The 24579-nt window shown below is 35.7% G+C and overlaps 1 protein-coding gene across 3 annotated transcripts in view; it reads right to left on the reverse strand.

The window, feature by feature from the left end:
• The window catches only part of CTNNA3 (catenin alpha 3), a 289557-nt gene that overhangs the window by 208078 nt on the left and 56900 nt on the right, over positions 1-24579 (reverse strand). For all 3 annotated transcript variants that reach the window (XM_031554365.1, XM_019617498.1, XM_019617503.2), the window contains one exon: positions 22838-22957. In XM_031554365.1, coding sequence (XP_031410225.1) covers positions 22838-22957 — 120 coding nt within the window. The remainder of the gene's footprint in view (positions 1-22837; positions 22958-24579) is intronic.

Genomic DNA, 24579 nt, shown 5'->3' on the forward strand with positions numbered 1-24579 from the left:
CAGTGGCAAATTTCATATTACCTCAAGAACTGCTCCACTTCAACACCTTGAGAGTTTTTTTTTGTTAACTATTCTCAAAAACACACAAGTCACTAAAATATGAATACAAATTATTTCTATATATAATATAAATCATACACGCTTTCATAGGGTCGGTCTCTCCAGAAAATTTAATACAGTTTACTGTTCCTTAATGCATATTGAAACACCTACATGACAGTAACACTTTGAATGACAGACTGGGGCTATTAGAAGTTCATAGCAAGGAAATTTTCTAAAGCAAAATGTATGGTGACAAAATGCTCCTAGCTTTGTCTAGCAGGATTCCTTACATCATTCTGAAAACATAGCCTACAGATCCTGGTATGAAGGATGTATGTATGTACAAGCTAACATTCAAATCAAATCAAACCATAGTGCTTCATCCATATATATAGCACCCACCTGATCATTAAGTCTTTCACTTAATGATGTGAGAAGCAAATGTAAAACTGGCAGTTTCATAACTATGAGGACTGCCAAACATAAGCAATTGATTCCATAAGCTATCTAACTGAAAGAGTCAAGCTTCATACGTTTGGGGTGTTTTTATGTCTTACAGAGGCAAGCCAATGCTAGGTTGGAATCCTTAGATCTCAGATCCACTCTGACTAACGCTTGTGCGAGTCCCAGTTTCAAATAAAGACAAAGTAGGGAGATACACCTTCCCTCTCAACTCTCTCAAAGAGATTTTTGCTACTTGAAGAAATAGCATTTTTGAACTAGAGAATCTCTTTTTTCAGAAGGCAAAAATAAAAGAAAAAAGGCATTCATATATACAACAGGATTCTTGACAGGCCAATTATGTTCTTGACTAGAGGAACTCATGGAGCTAGAGAAAAAAAGGCTGACATGCCTTTGGTCAAAAGCATTGCCTACTGGCCTAACAAAAATCATTAGCTCTCCTACAACTCCAAAAATCTTCAAACCATTACAACTGATCACGTACAAAACAATAACTAACTTTAAGACTTCATAGTAGGGACACAACTTCATGCTGCAAAGCTTCGCACTTCATCTAGGTTTAACTCACCCAAAGAACAACAGTCTACACAGAAAAGGTCTTCTGGGCACACAGAATGAGTAGCTTGGAAGAGTCCTTCATAAAAGAGAAATAAGCAGAATGAACTGACATGTTTCAGGTGGTAATGTAAGAAAGTACATACGTCAAATAATGTCATTCTGATTTACATGTTAGAAGATTAAGAAATACACCTTGCATTCCTCTGTTAAAATGTTAAGATTAGAAAACAACAAATGGAACTTAATACACTGTTCTACATATTACAGATAATGATCACGCTGTTCAGGAAAGGCTGATTTAACTGGAAAACCAGGAAGATGAAGAGAAAAATTCCAATTAAGAAAAAAAAAAAAGAAGAAGAAGAAGAAGAAGAAAAATCAGAAAATGTCTTTGCATTGCCTTTCTGTTTCAATTTAGAACTGATATTATGTACTCATACATATCTGTTATACATATTCACAGAAAGATGGAAAGGTGTATCATTTTAATAAGCCACTGTCCAGCCAGTCTGATTTGTTTCATTTTTTAAAATTAATTTTAAAAATAACAGCAAATGATTCTCTGTACCAAGGATATTACCATTTCTTCTATTCCTATTGAAGTAGCAGCTACCTGTCCTCCTTTTATGACAGGATTGCACATAACGGGCATGACAAAAATACAAATTTGTTTTATATTATGAAAATAAATTTTCTTCTGTGCCACCCAGGAGTTCTTATTTATGTCATAATCAGTTACAATGTATAGTTAAAGTGTTCACAAATTTCTCCATGCCTCTCTTTCTATCTATGGAAAGTTTTAATGGTTTTAATGATACTTACTAGTACATTGTGATTAAGTTTACAGCTGCAACTGCAAGTTCTACAAACAAATATTAACGCATGTAACTTTCACAGCAAAGGAATACAGGTATCAGACTGTAATACCTACTAAAAATTGTACAAGAAATTATGATTCTGCAGAGAAGGACTGACACAATGTTTAAATACTTATCACGACCCACAGAAAGGGCAACCTTAATTGAGATGCTGGCATAGCACTTCCGAAGAGTCAACATGGAAATAAGGACAGAATTGAGAAGGATTAAAACTAAAGTTTCAGAAAGAAATTCAGATGAAATCAACAAGTAGAAGGAAGTCACAGACAAGCAAACTGCTTTTCTTTCTCATGCCAACCCGATTAAAAGAACTACCAATTATAGTATCATAATGCATGGTGAAATAACAAATACAGAGGACTTACTGTGAAATAAAACAGTGTTTTCCTATGTAGCAGTTGCCGGTACCACAGTAAGGAAGAGCACTCATTACTTACACTGTTACTTTTAATTCTTAGGAGTTACAAAAGATAAACTAGGAAACGGATCTTCTTTCCAGACCAGCAAGTATTTGCTTGCTTTCATTTTGAGACAACTCTCCTGTGCTCAGAAAAACTATGAATTAGGCATACTGGAAAAGAATCCATCTTCTAAGACAACTGCAAAGCAATCATTGAAGAAAGATTAAGCTTATTCCGCTCAAAAGCTAATATGTTAGATTAACCACCGATTCTACCAACCCACTGAATTTAACTCATTTAGTCTGCCACTGCTGCATATTGCAGAACAATATGTACAAAATGGTAGGCAAAAGTTTCTTCATCTTATAGAAACATGAAAAACTGCAGGCAGCTAAGCGCCACATAGCCTCTCTTCCCAATGGGATGTGGGAGAGAATTAGAAAATAAAATTAAAACTATGGGTTGAGAAAACTATTCACTAAAACAGAAGAGGAGAGAAATAATAGTAATGTTATATAAGTTTACAATACAAGCAATGTACAAAGCAGCTGCTCACTACTCCTCTACCAATGTCCAGACAGTCCTCAAGCAGCGGACAGATACCCCCCCACCCCTCAACTCCCTCCATTTTATCATCTCCACATAATGTCATATGGTATCAAATATCACTTTGGCCAGCTTAGATCAGCTGTCCTGGTTCTGTCCTCTCCCTGCATCTTGTACCCCACCAGACTCCTTACTGGCAGGACAGTATGAGAAGCTGAAAAACAAAAGCATACTTGTCTCTGTACAGCACTACTCAGCAACAACTAAAACATGGGTGTGTTATTAACGTTGTTTTTTCTCCTAAAGTAAGCATCATACTAGACATTACAAAGAAAGTAAAACTATCCAGCTGAAACCTGGACAATATTTTACAATATTGTCTGTAGCAACATCCAAGCCATAAAGAACACCATTCTGTTTATAGAACAGAATTTATAATCTATATGTAATATATTCGATTTAAATGCAATTTCCACAAAAGGGCTTTGCTGTATAATTTATACACAAAAATATATAATTCTAAGATCAGAATCCTTCAAAATCATACTTCACTGATGCTAGTCATCTTATAAAGATATGAATTTTCACTTATAGTGCTGAAGTGACTGGGGAAAATTTTTGGGAATTCAGGGACCAAAAATATCCTGAGCTGTATTAACAAGAGGCTTAAGTGCCTTCCTGTTATGAGGGGCTGATGCAATGGGGCTTGCTCAGTCTTGGGGGAGGTATGGCTTTGCATGCACATAATAGCAGCCACTCCAATACTTCCAATAAAGTCATCAAAAAGACAGCACTTGAGAATGAACAGTAATACATGGAAGTAACTTGTGAGACGCCAGGCATAAATCAGAAGACATTTAAACTGGTTGTAAGCAAAATCTTTTTCTCCAGAAGGTATGCTGGCAATGGATTGGGTTGCTCAAAGAGGTTGTGCAGTTTTCATTCTGAGAGATTTTGAAGACATGACTGGATAAAGCCTTGAACAACCTGATCCAACCCCACAGCTGACCCTGCTAGGAGCAGAAGCTTGACTAGGACTCTGATGAAGTCCTTCCCAGTCTGAATAATTCTAAGGAGAAGCTAGAAGACCAGGAGGCAGTACTCATAAATAATTCATTGTGACATTTTTGTGACATATAAAATAATATTGCACCAAATTGATTGCCACAGTCTTCATACAGGCATATAAAGTATTTAAGTTTTTAAAATCCTGCAAAACTGCAACTCACGAACTATTCTTAGCATAGGTATGAACATAAAATTTATCTGCATGATAAGATGTATAAATTAAAATTTTATAAAATTAAACAGGTTACATTTCATTACAATTAATTCATTTCATATTTTTAAAAGGATTAAGTATTACAATAAAGCACATTTGCTAAAAGGCAAGTATGGGTTTTATTATTTAAGTAGCAAACATACTTCAGATTCTAATTCAGATTCCCTTATCTATGTCAATAAATCTTGTTTGTACCAGAAGACTTTACAGAACAATTCTCACCAGTGCTAGTACTGACTGCTGCACTCACATTAACAATACCAAAAGAAGCTCTAATTCAAACAAGATTCCTTGACACAGGCCACTCTTCTCATTTTGTTCTGTAAGGACAAATCCCTCCAACTTAATTACAGGAAGAGCAAATGCACTGCAAACATCTGGAACCTTGTTTATATTATCAACGTGTCAACTGAAGCAACAAAGTATGGTTTGGATTTTCTCCTTTTTTGAGAGGAGGGGGTAAGAGAGGGGAGTTGTTTTAAACAGGTAGTTCACAGTCTTTACCTGACTAAATATAACATAGATCAGTTCAATCCACAAAGCTGCTTTTCCAGAGCATACCGTTATGTTTGTACATGCACATGCTAAAACTGTCTAACTCTGCTTGTATCAGAGGAGGCAAGAAGAAAATTCATGGCAGAACATTTCACATGTACGCACAAGGCATCAACAAATTTGTTGTTTGTTATTGTTTTTTAAAAGAAGAAGAATCTGAGTAACCTATACTGTTTACACTAAATATTTAGGCTAGTACCCTTCTCTGATATCTAGGTAAGATGTCTCATCTTAATTGACCCTGAATAGGCCAAATGCAGCTGCTTCAGAAAGAATATACAGATTCTTACAAACAATACAAGATTTGGTTTGGCAACAAGCACAGAGAGCTCTTTGTCTCAAGCCCAATGAACAGTGGTAGTTGCAAACCATGAGTAGAAAAGAATAAGCACTTAACACAATTATAAACACATTTTTCTTTATCTGGCTGCCAGGGACATTGTTGCTCAACTAAATATACAGTTAGAAAGCTGTATATTTTTTAATAAATAGGCTGATCTCTGTAGTAGCAAGTTGTGTAGTTAGAAACTAAACAAACATTCTTTCTTCATTCTTGTCTAGTTCCCCCAACACTCAGATGTCCTGCACACTCCTCAGCTGTGTCTTTGAGATTCATTACTACTGTAATGCAATAACTAGCTTGGCACAGAAAGCTGAAGAATGTTTCCCTTCATATAGTAAACCATTCATGAAATCATCTCTCCAGAGATGATAGCTTTTGTTGCTGCAGAATCAAAATTGATCTTTTCAAGATCAACAACCCCACAGAATATCAGAATATTTCAGGCATAAGGCACACAGCCTGACCATCCATAACCCCATCTTACTAGCCTGCATTTGGACATGCACGCATAGCAGTAGTGGTACAGCATAATAATTAGTACAGGTAAGCGTAACAATTCTCTCAGATGCCAGACAACCTAGTTGTAATAACGATGATCTAAGAGTGATTATAAAATCTCTCTCAGAAAGAAAACTTGATGCTACAACCAAGTTCCTTTTATGGGCATTGCATCTACCAGCTTGCAAACTCTGTGTAGTTAGCCCTTACTAAAAAGTCATAAAAGGCAAATGTAGGAAAAGCAACAAACCCTTCAAAATCTTGACAAGGAATCACTACAACACTGTACTAGAGAAACCAGTGCAGGCTTATTGCATGTGTAGGAAATATGCTATTTTAATAACAGACACTGGCAATAATCCTTTACAGATGAAAGCTAATATACGAGGTTTTTTTTTTTTATTTTAAGCTGCCATTTTTTATGACTACTTTTTTTCCTGAGGAGTGGTCCTCATTCTTCTCATTCCTTAATCACTTCATTTGGCAATTGTCTTGCTCACAAGAGTACATCCAATAAAATTGACATTACCTCTAAGGCGTGGGTGTCCCATAAATGCACTTCCATGGAGAAACATCCAAGAAAATCAAGTAAGACATGTGCATACTAGGAAAACAGAATCCACTGCAAAGACAGCATTTATTGCATATATATATATAAAAAAGTATATATTTCTCACGATTAGCAAGAGTACGAAATCAGAGAGACTACTAAAGAAGGCTATCTTGCTAAACCTGATCATCACTCCTGAACTTTGTTTGCGGTTATCTATGTTTCTCTGTCAGTGCAATTGAGAGGTTTGTATCAATGACTGATAGCGATTATTAAATTTAGCAGAAAAGCAATGCAAAGTTAATGTATTTACTGTACTTTAGAAATGGCAAGTAACTAAGTTGTTCATAAAACCACACATATGGTTGCCATATTTGAGATAAAATATCATTATGTAATCACTCTGTTTATCAGCTCATCTTCTAGTAACAGCACAGATATTTTCAGATTTTCCATTTTCCATGTGGGATACTATCAGAACTTAATTAGATGACCTTCACGAAGAATTTTTAGATGAAGGCAAATGACATTATTTTCATGGGTAGTTCCAGAACCATTAAACATTTCCAAAGCTTGGGCTGCATTACTCTTTCCAAGCAATATTTCTATTTAAAAATACACACAGTGACTAAGGACAAAATAAAGTAGTATAAAGGGTACACCTACACCAACAAAAATGCTTATGGTTCTTTAGTTCTGAGGTGTCAATCACACACTGTCCATGCTGTATACATGTAGCTTTCTCCAACCACAGGAATTATCAGTTCTTGTCCAAACAAGCCACAATTCAGAAATCACTTTCCTCAAAGTACCACTTCAGAAGAATGGACAGGAGTAGATCAGATTAGGATTCTTCTCTCTCCCATAAGACTGCAGGACACCCCAAAAGGCTCTACATGTGTACACATGCTCCCACCACATAACTAAAAACCAGTTCCCATAGTATCATGCTAAAGATATATAATTGTACAGAGCCATGAAGCAAATCTCTCATAGTCTTAGTAAATAATTTTTTGGAAAAAAAAACACCTCTAAAAATAAAGTTTTGAAGCATCTGTTAATCAGTGACATATTACAAAGCACTTAACAGCAATGTGATTGTGCTTAATTTGTGTTCAGACATTTCTCAGGTCTAGTAAGAAATAAGTGTCATGTTCAGATTCTCTCTAGCAACCCACAGGCAAAATAGCCCAGCACTGAGTTTTACCAGCCTTGCTGATGGAACTGAAGAAACTTGAAACAGACCTGAGAAAGCAAAAACTTAAACCAGGCCTAATTAAGATAAATAAAGAAGGTTTAGCTGTACCCATTGCAGACTTGCTTACCACCAATCCACTGCTAAGATTTGTGGGCAGTTGGTATCCTCACCTCTCCACAGTTATTGATTTCTACAGGGAGGAGTACCAGAACTCAGTGGACTCATAGCAACTGCTCTTAAACTTATCTTAAATAACACTTCTGAAAATCTCATTTCTAATAGCATTCTTTGTGAGGCTTGCTAAGATGAGTTAAGACTTATCTCCACTTCCATTTAGTAAAGAAATATTTTAAGAGATGTCTTAGCGAGACTACCAAAAGCAGAGATAAAAGGACCTACTAAAAGCAGAGGAGAAAAAAAAAGATAGAGAATGTGTTGAAATAATTTTGAATTTTCTTAAAATATTTGTTTTGACAGCTCCAACAGCAGTCATAAGTTTTTACATTGTTTCTTTTCATAATCATTTCATTTTTGAAATAGGCTTCTTTCCTCCCTCTCCTGCCAACTGCTTCAGTTTTGCAACTATCTCAGAAGCATCTGTCATTTCTCTTCTAAACTACTACAGACACTTGAAAGGGAGTACTTTGTAGACTATCATTGCTCACAGTAATGGTGGTAAAAGATTAGACAAGGATTCATGCAAGTGTGAAGGCAGAGATACACTTCTTTAAATTAATCTTCATTTGTTTTAACCTTTTCAAGATTCTTAAGAGCTTCTCAGCTTGCTCTCTGCAATTCTAATGAATTATCTTCCAGGCAACATAAAAACCTTCACAATTAATTCCCAATAAGCTAAGGCCAAGATCAAGAATTCTTCACTATGCTTTCAACTATCTTTCCTGATAACTCCTTTTCCCTGACCTCCCAGGTTTGATTCTATATATACCATAGTAATGAAACTCTCCACAATGAAATGCAGAACACTCCTCTAATAGAATCTTGCAGAACCTTGAGTTTAGAGGAGATAGGCTCAAGCACATCAGGACACTTTTCTACCATTTTACTTGTACTTAAAAACTGCAGCTTATCTGAAAAGTGGAGGGGAAAAGAAAATACTGCAGCTCATATCACCTCTGTACCTATATTTGCCTCTCTAATCTACTAGTTTAGCAATAAAATATAATCAGCAGTTCCAAAATTCTGATCTGCAATCAAATTTTAGTTCCATGGATTTTATCACCTTCATTTAGGTCAGATCCTGGATATAGAAAGTATTGCTATAAGGACGCTGGCATTAGTATTAGTGAGAACGTAAATTTCTCCAGAAATACTACCCAAACACACATTGTGAGCAGCTCATTTCTGGCACATCTGTTATTTATCTACAAACTGATGATCAGTAAAGAAGTTAAAAGGAATGCTGCATATTCTATTCAGAACTTGAAGCAATAGTTTACAAGGTTCTGCAGATGAAATACTGCAGGATTCCTAAAAATGCTCATGCAAAAACAAACTGAACATTAGCTTACTCATCTGAATATATGAAGAAATGTAATATTTCTGACAGTGTCTGTCTCTATTAGAAGCACAGTGCAACACCTGCACCTATGAGTAAAGATAATAAGTGACCAAAACAATGAGCTTTTAATCAGTATGCATATTGAAGTTATTTAACATAATCAGCTCCAATGACTTATGTCTCATACTTTCCCTTTGTCTTTACACCTTTCTGCAATGGTCGCTGGGGTTTTTCAATATATGAACAATTCAAAGAACTTAATATTTCCAAGTATGAATAGGCACCAGTCTGGAGTGCAATTAGGTTTCCCCATACAAGAAATTCACTAATAGACTCACTCACTTACAGAAAAGACTGAGAAATACGAGTGATAGCTGTCACCACAGCTGTGAGAAGTATTTATAGCTATAATGACTGTTGAAGTTCATTTAAGTCATTCCATACAGCTGTTGTATTACTAAAATCAATGTAGAGAGGATATACTGAAGATTGAGTTTGACAGTGGAATGCCTAATGCGTAAATAGAATTGTTCAGTATACAGAGAGATCTGGAAGATAGTGATAAGTCTGTGTCTTCTAGCTTTTTAAAGGTTTTCAGGCTTTGACTAGGGAACATACACTAAGACCGGACCATGAATATACCTCATATCTGATTTCTCCATGCTTTTAGCTTCAATTCAACCAGCATTTGCAGTAGCTGCTTTATTTTGAAACCTTTTCTGACTTGACAGTTCTTGAATTGGACTTTTCCAAGCTAGATTTAGTATTGATTGTATATAGTATTGATCTGAAGTACTTTCCTGGCAATATCTGTGAATTGCAACATTTTATATATTCTAAGCTCACTGCACATTCCTAGATCATCTCAAGATCAGGCAGGCCATCAGCAGCATGCTAATCAGACCTTTTGAATCCATAACAGCAATTCTTCTATGTCCCTTCTTCTCTTCTGGGCCATACTCCAAGTGCAAATTAAATAGATCTCTTTGGTACACTAACTCCACACTTTAGAAATACCATTTGCAGGAACTGCTCAGAGACCTTGGGTCCCAAAAATGAAAAGGAGAATCATCACTATGATTTCTCAGCCTCCAGTTCTCCTTTTTTTTTTTGGAAGGGATTTAACAGCACACTATGACCATGTTTTTTAATTCTTCTATACTTTAGTTAATCCAGTGCTGAATTACTTGGCTGCAGACAATGTAATTTACTAAACTTAGAAAATGTAATGCTTTGCATTTATGGGCTAGCTAAAAAAAAAAAAGACATTAAAAAAGTCTCCCATAGTATTTCCCTCTTACAAACCAAACAGAACACTCGTCCTTTTTCCATTAATAACCTACCCAATTACAGCTAAAAGTTAATCCCATTGTGGATGTATATGGAAAGCATGACTGAAGTAACAATTAGATTAACCCATATTATCTTTTGTTCTTAAACATTAAGGCCAGGTGGATCTTTAAATTAAAACTCCTTTATCAAGGAAACAAAACTGAATTCCTAAAGACAGAAAAACAGTCACAGAATAATTTATTTTCTTTAGTTATAAAGGCACTGTTATGAGCTCAAGATCTGTCACAATATCTTCTGAAATCATTCTTTGACAAGTTGCTCATCAATAAGAAGTCCTGGACACATTAAGAAGTGCTGGGAATATCAGAGTTCTTGCTGTGAAGGCAACATGTCAACCTGAATAACATGCTGGTTAGCCTCTAAGGTATTTTTATTAAAACAACAGTAGAAAGAAAACTCATCATCAGCTTTCCTCAGCCAAAGAAGAGCAGTTAGTCTGTTTTTCAACGAAGACATCCTGTTTACCATTCTATTGATGGAAAATTAGGCATTTTCTGTCTTCTGATTTGATAAATAAAAGACATGAAAATTTTCAACTGTAACTTGACAATGTAAATTTTACCTACAAAGAAAGCTTTAATCCACAATGACCATCTATAAACCCACAGTTTCCCAATATGTCATGAAGGCAGACTTCAGAGTAGACCAATAAGCAATAACATCTACGCTGATAAGGAATCAACTTTGGCCCTCCCAAACCATGAAGATTTTATATTCCATATTTACATTTTAACAAAAGATTAAAGATAGGTGACAAAGAAAGGAAAATATTAGAGTCTCATGGGTCCCATCAAGTGAGAAGAAGGCCTAATTACTTTCTCCTAAGTCTTTGGGATGAAGACAAAGAATCAGTAAGAACAGGTCTATGTATCACAGACAATCAGACATCTTGGCTAAGCTAGAATAAGGATCTGGAGCAGAAATGGGAATGATGAATTCAGGGTAGGAACATCAAGATTAGGTTGGGGCAGTGAATAACGCATGTTTTGCCCTCTTTCTTCATGCCCCAAACCACTGTAATTTTCATTCCATACACACTCAACTCATAAGTACAATACTTAAGGCCCTATATAAAACATGCATATCCAGCAGTACTGTATCTTCTGTGTAAGACAGAAAGGAAAAAATATAGCAAAACAGTGTGCGTATAAGTGAAAATGCTTTTTTGTTTAAATCTAATGCAATAAATATCTTTCTGTGAGCAAAATGAATGAGTAAATAACTTCAGAATGAACAAACAGAAATGAGGCGTGGATGACAGAAGGCCTTGCAGGACGAAGGCGACATTGACTTAAATTTGTGTGGTGGCTGCCTAGGAAATATAACTGCTGAATGGTTAGGGTAAGTTTTAAAGGAAAAATGAACATGAGTATCATTATGTAAATGCAAAGGACAGAATACAATCTTATGTAGAACATTTGCTGAAGAAAGGGGGCTGCAAAGGGGGGCATATGTGTACTGGGGAGATGACAATATAAAAAAAAATTAAGCACTAAAGGCCCAATCTTATTATTTCACAAACCACTGAGTCAGAACACTATCCTGAATTCTAGACAAGGCTACAAAGTCATCTGTATGCAAAATCCTTGATTTCCATTCTTAGGGTTTTGATTCTGCCCTGCACAGTTCTGCCACATCTTAGTAATATTTTCCACAAGCTAGAAGCCCAAGGGTGAATGAGCACTTGAAAGTCAAGGGCCAGAAAATCCATGAATAGGACGCATTAATCCTTCCCTATATATTAAATATATCACAGTCAACAAATGGCATACTCCCTGTAATCATAGAATGATAAAATATCTCAAGCAAGAAGGGAACCATAAGGATCACAGAGTCTGTAACACAATGGAAAGCACAACAGAGATAGCAGAGTAGCAAGATCCCAGGCTACAGCAAGTAAGAATTTGCTCAAATGCAACAGCAATGGGCACAGAAATAAAAGAAAAAAGCTGATTACGTTCAGAAGGCCTCAGGCACACAGGAACCTCCAGCAAGATACCCTTGCTTTCACTACCAACCCTTAAATGAGGGATTGGAGTCTGGGATTGCGTAGATGCTGGCTCTACCCCCTCCAGTCAATCAGGTACATTGTATGGACCTGAGCTTCCCTGGGCTGGTCCTGCCTTCCCACCAGGTACTCAACCACTTTTTTAAGCCTTGACTTAACATTTCCATTACAGAGTCCAACTTCTTCTGTAGAATATTCAGAAATACTACTTCCCAGAAATTTAAGACATCTATTTTCTTTTTCAGATAGATAATAATAGTGAAGTGATGCACTAGGTTATGATTTCAACTAATAAAAACATACTGAGTTGTAGATCTGTAAGACAGAGGCAAAGAACTCAGCACATACTTTGGAAATAACATCCCCCAAGCCAAATTTTTATTATTTTCAGAGATACTGTAACAATCAGAAAGATCAATGCAATGGAAAGGTGATACAAGAGGTATAACGATAGAGGGACTAACACAATGGAAATGTGTTATAAGAGAAGGAAAATGGACTGCTCACACATCTCTGAAGATCTAGGCTCACAGAGAAAAACTCCACAAAGGAGGAATATCCAGAAAGAGATCCTGCCAGAGTGGCAGTCAGTCCTTAAATGAGGTCTGAGAAAGGTGCAGCCAGGCTCCACCCTTTCCGGTTGCACACTTGAATTGCCTTCACCTGTGCTCCCAGGGCTGACTGGGTCCTTTTGACAGGTGCTCAGTCAGTGGTTCAAGCCCTGACTCAACAGTTACTGTAAAGATATATGTCAGCACTTAGACCTAGTCCAAAAACCAATGATAACTGTGTAAGTAAAGCAATAAAGTGTTGCTCTATAATTTTTTTTTTTAAATTATCAACATTTTTTAGAGTGTAATACTTTACAAAACATACTATTGCATAAGGCTTATGTAATACAAAAATCAGGACAGGAGCGTGAATGAGAATATTAAAATCCAGCCATCCCATGTTCCGGTGACACTGCAAACAAGCTGCTGCATCCAAGAGTTCTGCAGGAAGGGACTGGTTAGGAGAGGAATATCTCAATAGGACATCTTATCAAGAACATGTGGGAAATTTTTCTGCATGCAGCTGGTAGAAGCGTTCAAAGTACAGGACTTATAATATACACTTTGAACTACCCAATGGAAAAGGGAATACAGCAGTGCAGAAAATGCTCAACAAGTTCTTGAAATGCTTTAGTGTAGTGATACAGAAGTGGTGAGAAGAAAACTCTTAGATTTTGTTTCAACCAGTGTGGGGAAACTGAAAGTTCTGAAAGCCATTTTAGCATGATCTTGGCACTTATTACTCTTGGAAAAACAGAGTAAAAACCTGTAAAATAAAGATCAACATGTTCCAGTAAGCAGGTTTTGTTACATTCAGTTGAGCTGAATGAATTTCATCCTACAATACTGAATGATTGATGACAAAGCTGTCAATGCTCCCAGTTACCAGTGTTTCCTTGTGAGAGAGCACAAAGATCTCTATGAGAATGCAAAGTGAACAAATTTGACTAGTCTTTTTTCAAATAGAGAAAGCAAGGATTTAGACCAATCAGTTATTTTTAGTTAAAAAAACAGATAATGCAGTTCTCTATTTAATTATCTAGAAATAAAGACATGAGTGAGTAATAGCCTAGAGAACATAGTTTGCCCAGAAAACAGCTTACCAAGTTCATCTTATTTCCTTCTTCCTCAGTTCTTGGTATGTACAGAATTATTTTTTGAGCAGCTCTTGTATGGCTAGATTTTTGACACTCATGTAACTTTCTCATAGCTAGGAAAAAAACTAGATGAAGATTTCTTAAAAGCAGTTACCAGCGATTCACTGCTGCTGTGGAAATATCTATTAAATGATTTTCTGCAAAGGTCTGTTGTGAATATCTACTTTGCACAAGACATTAGAAAACAAGGATAAGGGACTTTAGTGCACTGAAGGATTTGACATCACAGGAACAGTAAGTGTGATGCTCTGCATTCATAAGGGTGAGTACAAGGCACTATATGTGGCAGAAGCAGTCAGATGCACAATGTATGAGGGATGTTCCAAAAGCAATGCCTCCTATTTTATTGTGCTAGCCCATGACATCAGAGATAGATGTTGGTGGTATGGCAGCACAGGTTGATCCTTCCCACCAGTATCCTGCTACATTTTGTTGCCATGTAAAGATGGTAGCAGAGGGGCAACCTGGCAAAATGGCGTCTGATGCAGAAGTGTGTATGAAGCAAAGGTATCTCACTGAATACCTCCATGAGGAAAAATAGCACACACTGACATTCATCAACACTTGCTGAATGTTTCTGGAGATCTGATAGTGGAAGTGAACTCAGTGAGGCAGTGGGTGGCAACAGTGACAGTAGGCGACCTCAACTGGTGTAGATCATTATGAGCACAGCATGCAGGCTCATGTTCCTTGCTGTCAAAAATGTATAACTAATGGTAGCGACACTGTCAAAAAATACAGTTTTGTAGCTGAGAATTTGCTCTATCAAATAGTATTATTGTATTCTTTGTTGTAGCTTCCATGGAAATAAATATGATGCACTACTTTCAGAGGAACCCACATATATGCAGCGTATGCCAGTAACAGGAGATCACATTAAAGCTGTGAATTGTTCTGCGAGATTTTAAAGATTTTAAAGTTGTCTTTTATAACAAATTTAGTTCATTGCTTCAGCACTTTCTTGCTGTTGATCTCCTGCTCCCTGGCAGGTTTCAATTAAGTTTGCTAGAGTATTTATCTTCAGCTCTGTTAGCTGTTGAGAGTCAAGAAATTAGATCTATTCCCACCACTGTACAATTCCCACAGAGTAAGAGACAGGAAAAAGAAAAATGTTTCAAAGCTCAAAACACTATAGGGCAAGGGTTTATTTGAGACAACTAACAAATTCAAACATAAAATTATCTAACAGATATCTTAAACCATAAGATCAACACTTTGTTTTTTATTGCCAACAGACATCTACATCTCTGTCTCTAGAATGTCATACAAACAAACCTAAAGTCTCAATTCAGGTGAAAAATCATTAGTCCTGTCTCTTAGCAGTACAGATAAACATGGTAAGGTATGGGTGTGTTGGTTATGGTCAGCACATGTTATCCCTGAGCAAGCCATATACGAAAGTCATCCTGTTCTTCATACCTGTCTCTGAATTCTGCAACTAAATTTAAAATTGTTACCAGAGTTCTCCCAATGTAGTGGCCTAGTTAAATTAATTCTTTGCACCAATTTTGTTATACTATCCTCCTTCTTAATTTCTTTATACACCAAACACTTAAGAAAGTTGAGATGTAACGAAAATTTAAAAGGAAATTTTAGGGAGGGGGTAGAGCAGTATGCGTCAAGAAAAGTCTGCTTTTTAATGATTAAATACAGTTTATTTTCCCTTAAAAAGCAGCAGAAGAAGATGTCAAGACTGTTTGAAAAGGTGAAATATAAGTAAATTAATTGCTAGAAAGGTAGATAAGGCACTGACGGACATGGGCAGTGAGCATGGCAAGAATGGGTTGGGGTTGGACTTGGTGATCCTAGAAGTCTTTTCCAAACTTAATGATTCTATGATTCTATTGCTCTATAAGAAGAAGAAAAAACAAAAGAGCTCTGCATGAAAAAGAAAAAAATTAAAATCCCAGGCAAATCTAGGAAAACCCAGACAAGTTGCAGGCCTGCAGCCTGTTGACATTCACAGTCCAAAGCATTATGGCGACATTTTTGAAGTCAGATTATCTAAAGTAATGGATGCTCTTGGCATGCAATATGTCAGAATTTTTGCCCTAAAGATCCTATATAAACATATGGTTAAAGAGGATATTGTTCTCAAAGGCAGAAAGCTCCTGACTGCAGGGATCTTATCTACTGGCAGAACTCCAGGTTCAAAATTGTCTGGCATAAATACAGTAAGACTAGGTCTATGGAGTAGAGCTGACCACTTTTATTTGCTGGCAGTAATTCCTGATGAGTTCGTGATACATTTCCAACATTTAGCCTGAAAAAATACTATAGCACATCTACTTGAGAGAAAAGGGGGGAGGCAGGAAAGGAGACCAGAATCATTAATGCATCAAACACCATTGTTTTATGAAAACCAGAACAGTAGGAACAATGGAGAAGGCAAGTATAAACAGAAAAAAATATTTCAGTGATAGAAAAAGTTATTGCAACAAACATAATATGTGTGTCAAAACATGTTCATCTTTCTTGTAGAAGAGTTTTGTGTGTGGTTGCTCTGTTGAATTAGTCTCATTTATTTCAACTGCATTTAATGCTTTTTGAAATTTCTTCTCTTGTTATAAGCACTTTCTCTTATCCTTTCTTTTTCCTAATAAAGATTTAACAGAAATAGAAAGAATAGGTGTTGTTCATATACAGAACAGATGGCAATAGCTAGAGAAATTCCATTTTCAAATAACTGACCTTATTAATTACCTTAAATTTTAAGATTGCTCAAGGATAGGTTAGCTCTATCCTAATATGAACAATAAAACACTCCTTCCAAAATATGCTAACTGTAAAAAAAGCAAGCTGCATTTCAGTATATACATATATAAACACACACATACATAGACATATGGATGTATATATGTGCATATATATATATATAGTTTGTACATTTGTATATATGTATATGTACATACACATACAAGGGCTACTCCAAAAGAATGCCTCCAATTTTATTATATTGTCCCATGATATCAGAGACAGTTGTCAGTGGTATGGCAGTAGAGATTGAACCTTCCCACCAATATTCTGCTACATTTTGTTGCGAAGAAACAGATGGCAGCAGTGGGGTAGTTTGACAAAATGGCATCTGACATGGAAGTGAATATGAAGAAAAGGTATGGAACTGAATTCCTTCATGCAGAAAAAATGGCACACACTGACATTAATTAATGTTTGCTGAATGTTTATGGATACCAAAGAGTAGATGTGAGTACAGTGACGCAGTGGATGGTGCATTTCACCAGTGGTGACAGTGACAGTAGCCTCAGCTGGTGCAGATTATTGCAAACATGGCACACAAATTCTTTATCATTACTAGTAAAAATGCAAAGCTAATAGTGGTGACTTTGTTGAAAAAAATATAATTTTGTAGCTGAGAAATTGTTCCATCAAATAGCGTTATTGTATATGCTCTTTGTATCTGTTGTAGTTTCCATGGAAATAAATAGGAGGCATTAATTTCAGAGCAACCTACACATTATATATAGGGGTTTTTTTGTTTGTTTGTTTGTTTTTTAATATAGACAATAAGTAACATACATATTTTGTCGATGGAGATTTTACAAATAGCTATAACACTAAATATAACAACTACATAATGTAAAATTTTCATATATAAACTATACTTATCAGGAAAAAGCATAATAGAGCTATAAAAGATAAACACAATCCCCAAAATACATTCTTTAAAATATTTCTCTATAACCTCTCTCCACTTTAAGATATATTAGAGGTTCTCGAGATGTGTTGCAACCACAGGAAACTTACTTAATTCAATTGACTGATGACATTTGAACGTAAGTATGTTAGACCTTCCTTAGCTGATGCTGAAACAAGTTACACAGTATTTAACTCACAACTAGAAGGTCTATTTTTCACTCAACAGAATGTATTTTACTGCTTAGGTAGAATGCAAAGTTTTAACAAAATGGGGATACTCAACACTGTATAAATCTATTGATTTATACAAGTGGAGATAAAGAATAAAGAAAATATTCCCAGCCGGTCTATGCACAGCAGAAGTGAGTCTTAAGACCACAACTACTGGCCTTCCATGGTTTTGGGGCACAAAGGCATCAAGCACAACCTTTCTTAACATAAGGATTAAAATTGCCTGGGTGTCCCTCACTGATCACCAGATTTTAAGGTTAGTGCTTCTCTGCTGGCATTTACAGTTATCTTTAGACTTTCCGAATGCACACAGAAATAACTCTTATTGACAACCAAAGAAAATGCACACATACCCACAAGCACACTAAGATGCCTCAAAAGAACACACAAATGAAAGAAAGAAAATCCTTTCCTCCTCTTTCTCTCTCATTCAACTTCATTCCCATATTACCACTGCTTCTTTCCCTCTCTAATATGCCCTATCCTAACAAAATAGGGAATAACAGGTATTCAAACATCTCCAAAGAAGTAATCCCATTAATTTTCACACAAACAGTAAAAAAGGAATTTTCTGATCCTGTTAAAGATCTGATCGCATTCCTTTGCCAGGAAAATTAGTAGGAAAAGTTGTCATGAATGAGAATCATGATCAAGTTTTTGAGGCAGTATTTTCCATCCTCTCAACTGTTTACTTTCTCTACGCATCTCTCAGATTAAATGATGATCTATTCCATTCCCAGTGTCCTTAAGCAGTCCACAACAAAGCAAAGTACTTCATTTCTGAAAAAAGGGATACTAAATAAACAAACAAGAAAAACAAGATTGTCTGATGTTTCCTTATTACTCTTCTCCCAAAGGTGGTGTACCACTTCAAAGAATTTTTCTTTTAGCTGGGAATGTTAAAACATTTGGATTTGTTACAGAGCCCCCTCAATTGTATTATTCTTTGGACTTCTCTAAAAGGTAGAAATTTTTGTGTCTTTCCTGAACAAAAAGCTAGTCAGAAATGAAACTATTACAACTACAGATGCTTTGGAAAAGACAACATACACACTGTCTCAGTACACTCTGAATAGAAAAATACCTGTGCACATCTGCCTATGACATCAAAATAAGACATTTTTAGCAGATTTTCCATTATCTCAAAGTTAATTAGGCAGCAATAGTAATATTGTGTGTGTCTTCATAATATTAATTCTGACTACAATTCACATGAATTTTGTGCTGGTCACAAATAAAGCTAGTCCCTAAAAAAAGAGGTAAGCAATTTAGTTTTAAAACATTTAACTTCCTGAAATTGGTCCTGTACAATTAGAATAGCTTTATTGGTACAAGTTTATAACATTATTAACTTACTGAAACTGCTTCAGATGTAATCCAGTTTAACAAAAAAAGTCAGCTCAGAGTGTAGAAATTAAATTTTCAAGTCAATTAAAAATGTAAGGAAGATAAGTAAAAATGGTAATTCTCTAAACAATCTACACAGACTACCTGTGGGACAAAACAAAGTATGAATGAACAGCAAGCAGGACAGTATAAAAAAGACGTACACCAAGATGGATCACTTATGGTCCTTGATTGTTTCCCAAATATAGAAATTTACTAAAGGTAATCCTTCTTCAGAGGAAATACCATTAGTCAGAAAGTGAAGGAAGTGACTTTACAGTAAAATAATTTCAATGAAGAGGCTTAAACCAATACTCTTCTAGCTGAACAATACATTGATAAATTTCTTTTCACAGCAGCAAGGTCCCATATAAGAAAAATAAATGTGCACCATTTACTACTATAATCCTAACGAAAAACAAAAATATGTTGGGATGAATCACAAAGTCCCCTCTTATCCCAGAATGCTTTCCCATTTTGTCCAATTTCGTTTTCCATGTAAATATTCATATTACAGATGTGTTAATGCTTGGGTTGATATAAAACAGTGTTCAATGTAAAGCTCCCTTAACTCTTACTGGAAATATTTCCTTAAATCACAGAGCAAGAGAAAAGTTTTACTATTCATTGTGGTACAGAGAATTTTTTTCCCAGTCAAATTTCAGATAACAGTATCAATAAAATGAAAGCTTGTTTTCATAAAATGCATTTTTTTACTCCAAAAGAATTGCCAGACTTCTGGATGAGAAAAAAAAACTATGTTCCTTAGAGGGAGAGCTCTTGAAATGGAAGACTGACAGTATATTTGTATTCTCAACCAAAACAGATCTCTAGTGGATGCAATCCAACCCCTGAAATACATAGAAATATTAAATTGTTAATAAGCATCTTATAAGGAAACTCTGTAAGAGGTTAGATGGACAAAAGCATATCCTTCTGGATGGAGTTGGGGGAGAAAGAGCAAATAATTTTCAGTCAGTTTAACACACTTTAAGCATCATTATGCAGGGTCATGCAAATGCCAGAGCGCATTAGCCAGCATGTAGCTTGGTGCAGTTCCACACCTGCATCACTTAACAACATTTGCAAGAGTCTGCCTATGTTCAACTGTTGAACAGAAATGTTTTATTTGCTTTTGATCTGGCCTGAGTTGAGCATGTTTCCATGTAACTTTTTTAATAAGGCATTTCTTTTGGAAAAGTATGACAAGCCTATAGAATTGGAGGTGTGTCTTTTGCTAACCAGTAGTAAGAAGGAAAGATCTGAAATGCAGCAATTCAGAAGAGAACAGACATGAATATGTGGGAGTTCATCAGAGACAGCAACAGTTCAACAAGAGCACCTAGATCCATGCTTGTTTCTTGTATACTGTTACCACTAATAAAAGTTTGGTCCATATTCAGAGATTAGTTTCAAGATGAGTAATTTTAAATATCCTTTTAAAAATTCTTGATTTTTCCATCTAACTGGAAAATTTCAATATTGAAAAATTACAGTACTTTGGAATGATATAGTTGTCTGCTTCTGTTCTTCTTTTTAGATAGAGAAATAAAGTACAACATAATAACATTCATTACTCAAACTACATAAAGCTTATTTCACCACAAATGGATTCATGCTCATATTGTATACAGTTGTTTTTCATCTCCAAATATATGGCAGTGACTCGACATTTTGGGCTGAAAATATATCCATAGTCCAATAAAAGAGCATGTTTGTTGTTATCCTTTAAAGGTACAAACACCGCAAAGTCAGTATTAAATGTCATAAACTCAGAAGAATTTCAGTTCCAATTCAGATCTGTGCTTTTTCCATAGTAATTGAACCAAACCTTACCCCTTTCACAAAGAAATCAATTTATTTCCAAAGCAGGAGTCAATTCAAAGTCTCCTACACAGCTAACATAAGCAGCTTTCCAAATCCTTTTCTGCAGGACCTCCAGCAAGTTCTATTGAGATGAAAATCTCAGTATCATCATTAGCTAGGTTACTACCCCAAAAAATCCACAAATCATAAAACTTCTGAATGGGTATGCAATGTAAATTAACTGAGGTACAGAGAACATCTCTAGTTTCTCACTTGCTTTCTAATTTCAATATTTGCCCAGTTTGTTTTCTTCGTAGCATTGTAAAAGATTTTGTAAAGAGACATGTCCTAGTAAAAAGCCTATCCTCTGTCCTGTGATTGAAAGCAGGAAATTATGTTATGCCTAATACATTTCTAGTACCTCCAAATGCAAAACCTTCTGTCAACACATTTAAACACAGCAGGAAGACAGAAGAAATAGCGTGAGGAGATATATGAATGCCTGATATTAAAAAAGGATGTTGAAATTCTCAAGGTGGCTCACAAATGCAAAATATTAAGATAGAAAATGTAGTAAAGATCTGGAAACAGGAGAAAAGATGCTCTTCTGAAGATGAAATGAAATATGCTATTGAAGCATGTTTAGAGTCTGCTAGATAACCATATATAGGTCTCTTGAAATAACAAGGGATTTTGTGAAGTTGGGAATGAAAATTCAGAGAGAAAGCTACCCCTAATATTAGTGATATCCTTAGAAGCAATTACAGAATTTATACTTCCCTGGCTCAGAACTACTCTCCAAACCCTTGCAGATGTAACATTTACTATGTTTGACATAATTACAAGAGCAAGTAGCATAAACCCACATTACAGTATAAAACTAGCATTACTCGCTAGTTGAAACAGTCTTTTGTTTATCAGCAGCCCCATGTCCAAGGGCACAAAGAAATACGCTATATTACTACAGAATAACTCACCTAAGAAATTGCTCCTTGACCTCATCAATTCAAGAACCTAAGATTCATGTGTTCAACCACCATCTGTCTCTGAGTCCTTTCCTCATTTTCTATCAAATAAATTACTCAATATAAATGACTAGAAGGGATGTCGCCAAATAAGTGAAGTGTTTGACAACACTGACACCAAGTGACAGAATTCAGAAAAATATAAAACAACTTACATAGAAATTATAGGGTGCTTCATCAGTCTGAACTGAGATAGGCAAAGTTGTTTTTTTTTCCACTCAAGAACACAAACATGAAGACCTAACATGAGATTTGACAGTTTTCACAGATGTCACATCCAACTTACAGAAAGCTTGTCCAAGATAAAATGAATTTAATCATGTAAATACATCATGTACACAAATACATGTTAACAGTTTAATTTAACCTCAATCTCACAAGTGTGATACACTTTAAACTTCTACACAATCTAGCCTTGTAAATTCATTACTGAAGAGCAAAAAAAAATTGATGGTTTGCATGCACAGCAAGTATTTGATTCCATTAAATTTTGTGGATTTCTGTTCATTTCTCAAGTAAAAACAGTACTTTATACCCTTTAATTAAAAAGTTTGGTGCGTTAATGCAGTGCTTAATAGTCTCTAAGTCTTATGTGCTTGCTTTACCTTTCTGTATGATAAACACATCTGTTCAGAAATAAAGTATCATGCCTTCCAACACCATATGTATCATACAGAATTGCCACCATTCCTATTGATTCACACAATCAAATTACATAAAGCACAAAACCCTATTAATAGAACAATAACTCTATCAGATGTTCTTCTTTTCCCACTTACCATGTACATGCCCAGCGTTCCACATCTTACCACCTGGATTCCACATGCTTACCTGCTGACGTTTGTATGCCAAATAATCTAGGTTTTCCAGATCCTTTTGAAACTTCTGGTAGGTATTTTGTAGATCAGATCTACTGGATACATTTCTTAATGTTTCAAAAGTTCTTTGAAACTGTGATGGTAAAGAAAGAAATACCGTCACGCACCACTTGCGGTTTTGCTTTTGTCTGTTTCCTGCATAAGCATTTTAGTTTACTAACTACTAATGATGTAGAGCTGCATCTTCTTCAAGTATACCATATTCTAGATGTGAACACATTCCTACGATTTTGAAATCAATTCCACAATTCAAAAAAAGTACCAAAATTACCCAATTTAAATAAACTAAATCCACTGTTTCATTTCATAGACAAGGCTTACATAAAACATTAGTGATAAACCAGACCTGATCTCTAAAGATTAATTATTTTCCTATGTCATGGTACTTAATAGTATTCACATGGTTTTCTTTCTTTCTTTTTCTTCTCCAACTAACAAAAGCACATGCAACTTCATACAGGTAGTGAAATCATTATTCTAACAAGCATATCAGTAGGGTAGTCTTCATCAATTTAATTTATTTGTCATAATCTGCTAGGCTGAAGTCTGACCTTGGGCAAAGTGCTCAGATGCTGTAGGAAACCTGTCACAAGATTAGTTATACTTTGTTTTCAAATCTCACTTTTAAATATAATACTTCTTTCACCTACATATTATTTAAAGTGGTACTGGTATTTTTCAAATAGATGAACAATGCTAATTCAGCTGTAGGAAACTGCAACACAAAGGCTAATATTTGTAGTATTAACAATTTCCTTTAGAAAGGGGAATGGGAGATGTCATAGCATAGAGACATGTGAAGGACCTGACAGATGGTGCCTCTCAACCTCCTCATCATCACAAGAGATCCTGAACCTAATATCTGGCCTGACTGTTGGATGAACTTTACAGACATAGCACACTGTCTAGTGTCCGTGAGCAGAGATGGTCACAGCAAGAGTGACCATGCTGCTTGTTTTTATTTTTAATGAAATCATCTACCTCTCCTTGAGGATCTGATATGAATGTTTGCTATACTACTGATATGAAATTACTGAGGTATGTTGTACTTGATTTCTTCACCTCACAAAATAGTAGCAAGAATAGGGAAGAATACAACAAAGAGAAACAACATCATTTAGAAGTTCGATTTTATAAGATTTTATAAATCTTTTTTTCTCTAGGAGATATGCTTCAGAATACGTTTTTACTCGATAAGCCTGAGAATGTCCCGATGGATCATAAAGACTAAAGACATGTCACCTGAATAGGACAACAAAAATATGACATCACAAATGTTTAAAGTACTTCATTACATACAACTGCCGATGTCAGAGGAAACAAATACGGAGTACTAAGTTTTATTCCTGACAATAACCATACAATCCCCACATAAACAGAAAAAGGTGTGGGAGGCAGCATACGCTGCTTCTTTAGTTTATGAATTATGCTATTTGACAAAAGCTTACATGGGAATCTAGCTAATTCATGAAGACGGTACAACCAAAGTTTCATTAAGATGAGGGCAGTGAAGTACTGAACGTGCTGCCCAGAGAGGTGGCAGATATCCCAACTTTGGGGACATTCAAAATCAGGCCAGATGGGGATAGGAGCACCTAATCAACCTGTGTCCCTTCTCATTGCAGGGGAGTTGGACTTTGAGGGTCCCTTCCAACTTTAACAGTTCTATGATTCTATGAAATGGCCTGCTGCACT

Source organism: Meleagris gallopavo, chromosome 8 (genome assembly GCF_000146605.3).
Source record: "Meleagris gallopavo isolate NT-WF06-2002-E0010 breed Aviagen turkey brand Nicholas breeding stock chromosome 8, Turkey_5.1, whole genome shotgun sequence".
Taxonomy (NCBI): Eukaryota; Metazoa; Chordata; class Aves; order Galliformes; family Phasianidae; genus Meleagris; species Meleagris gallopavo.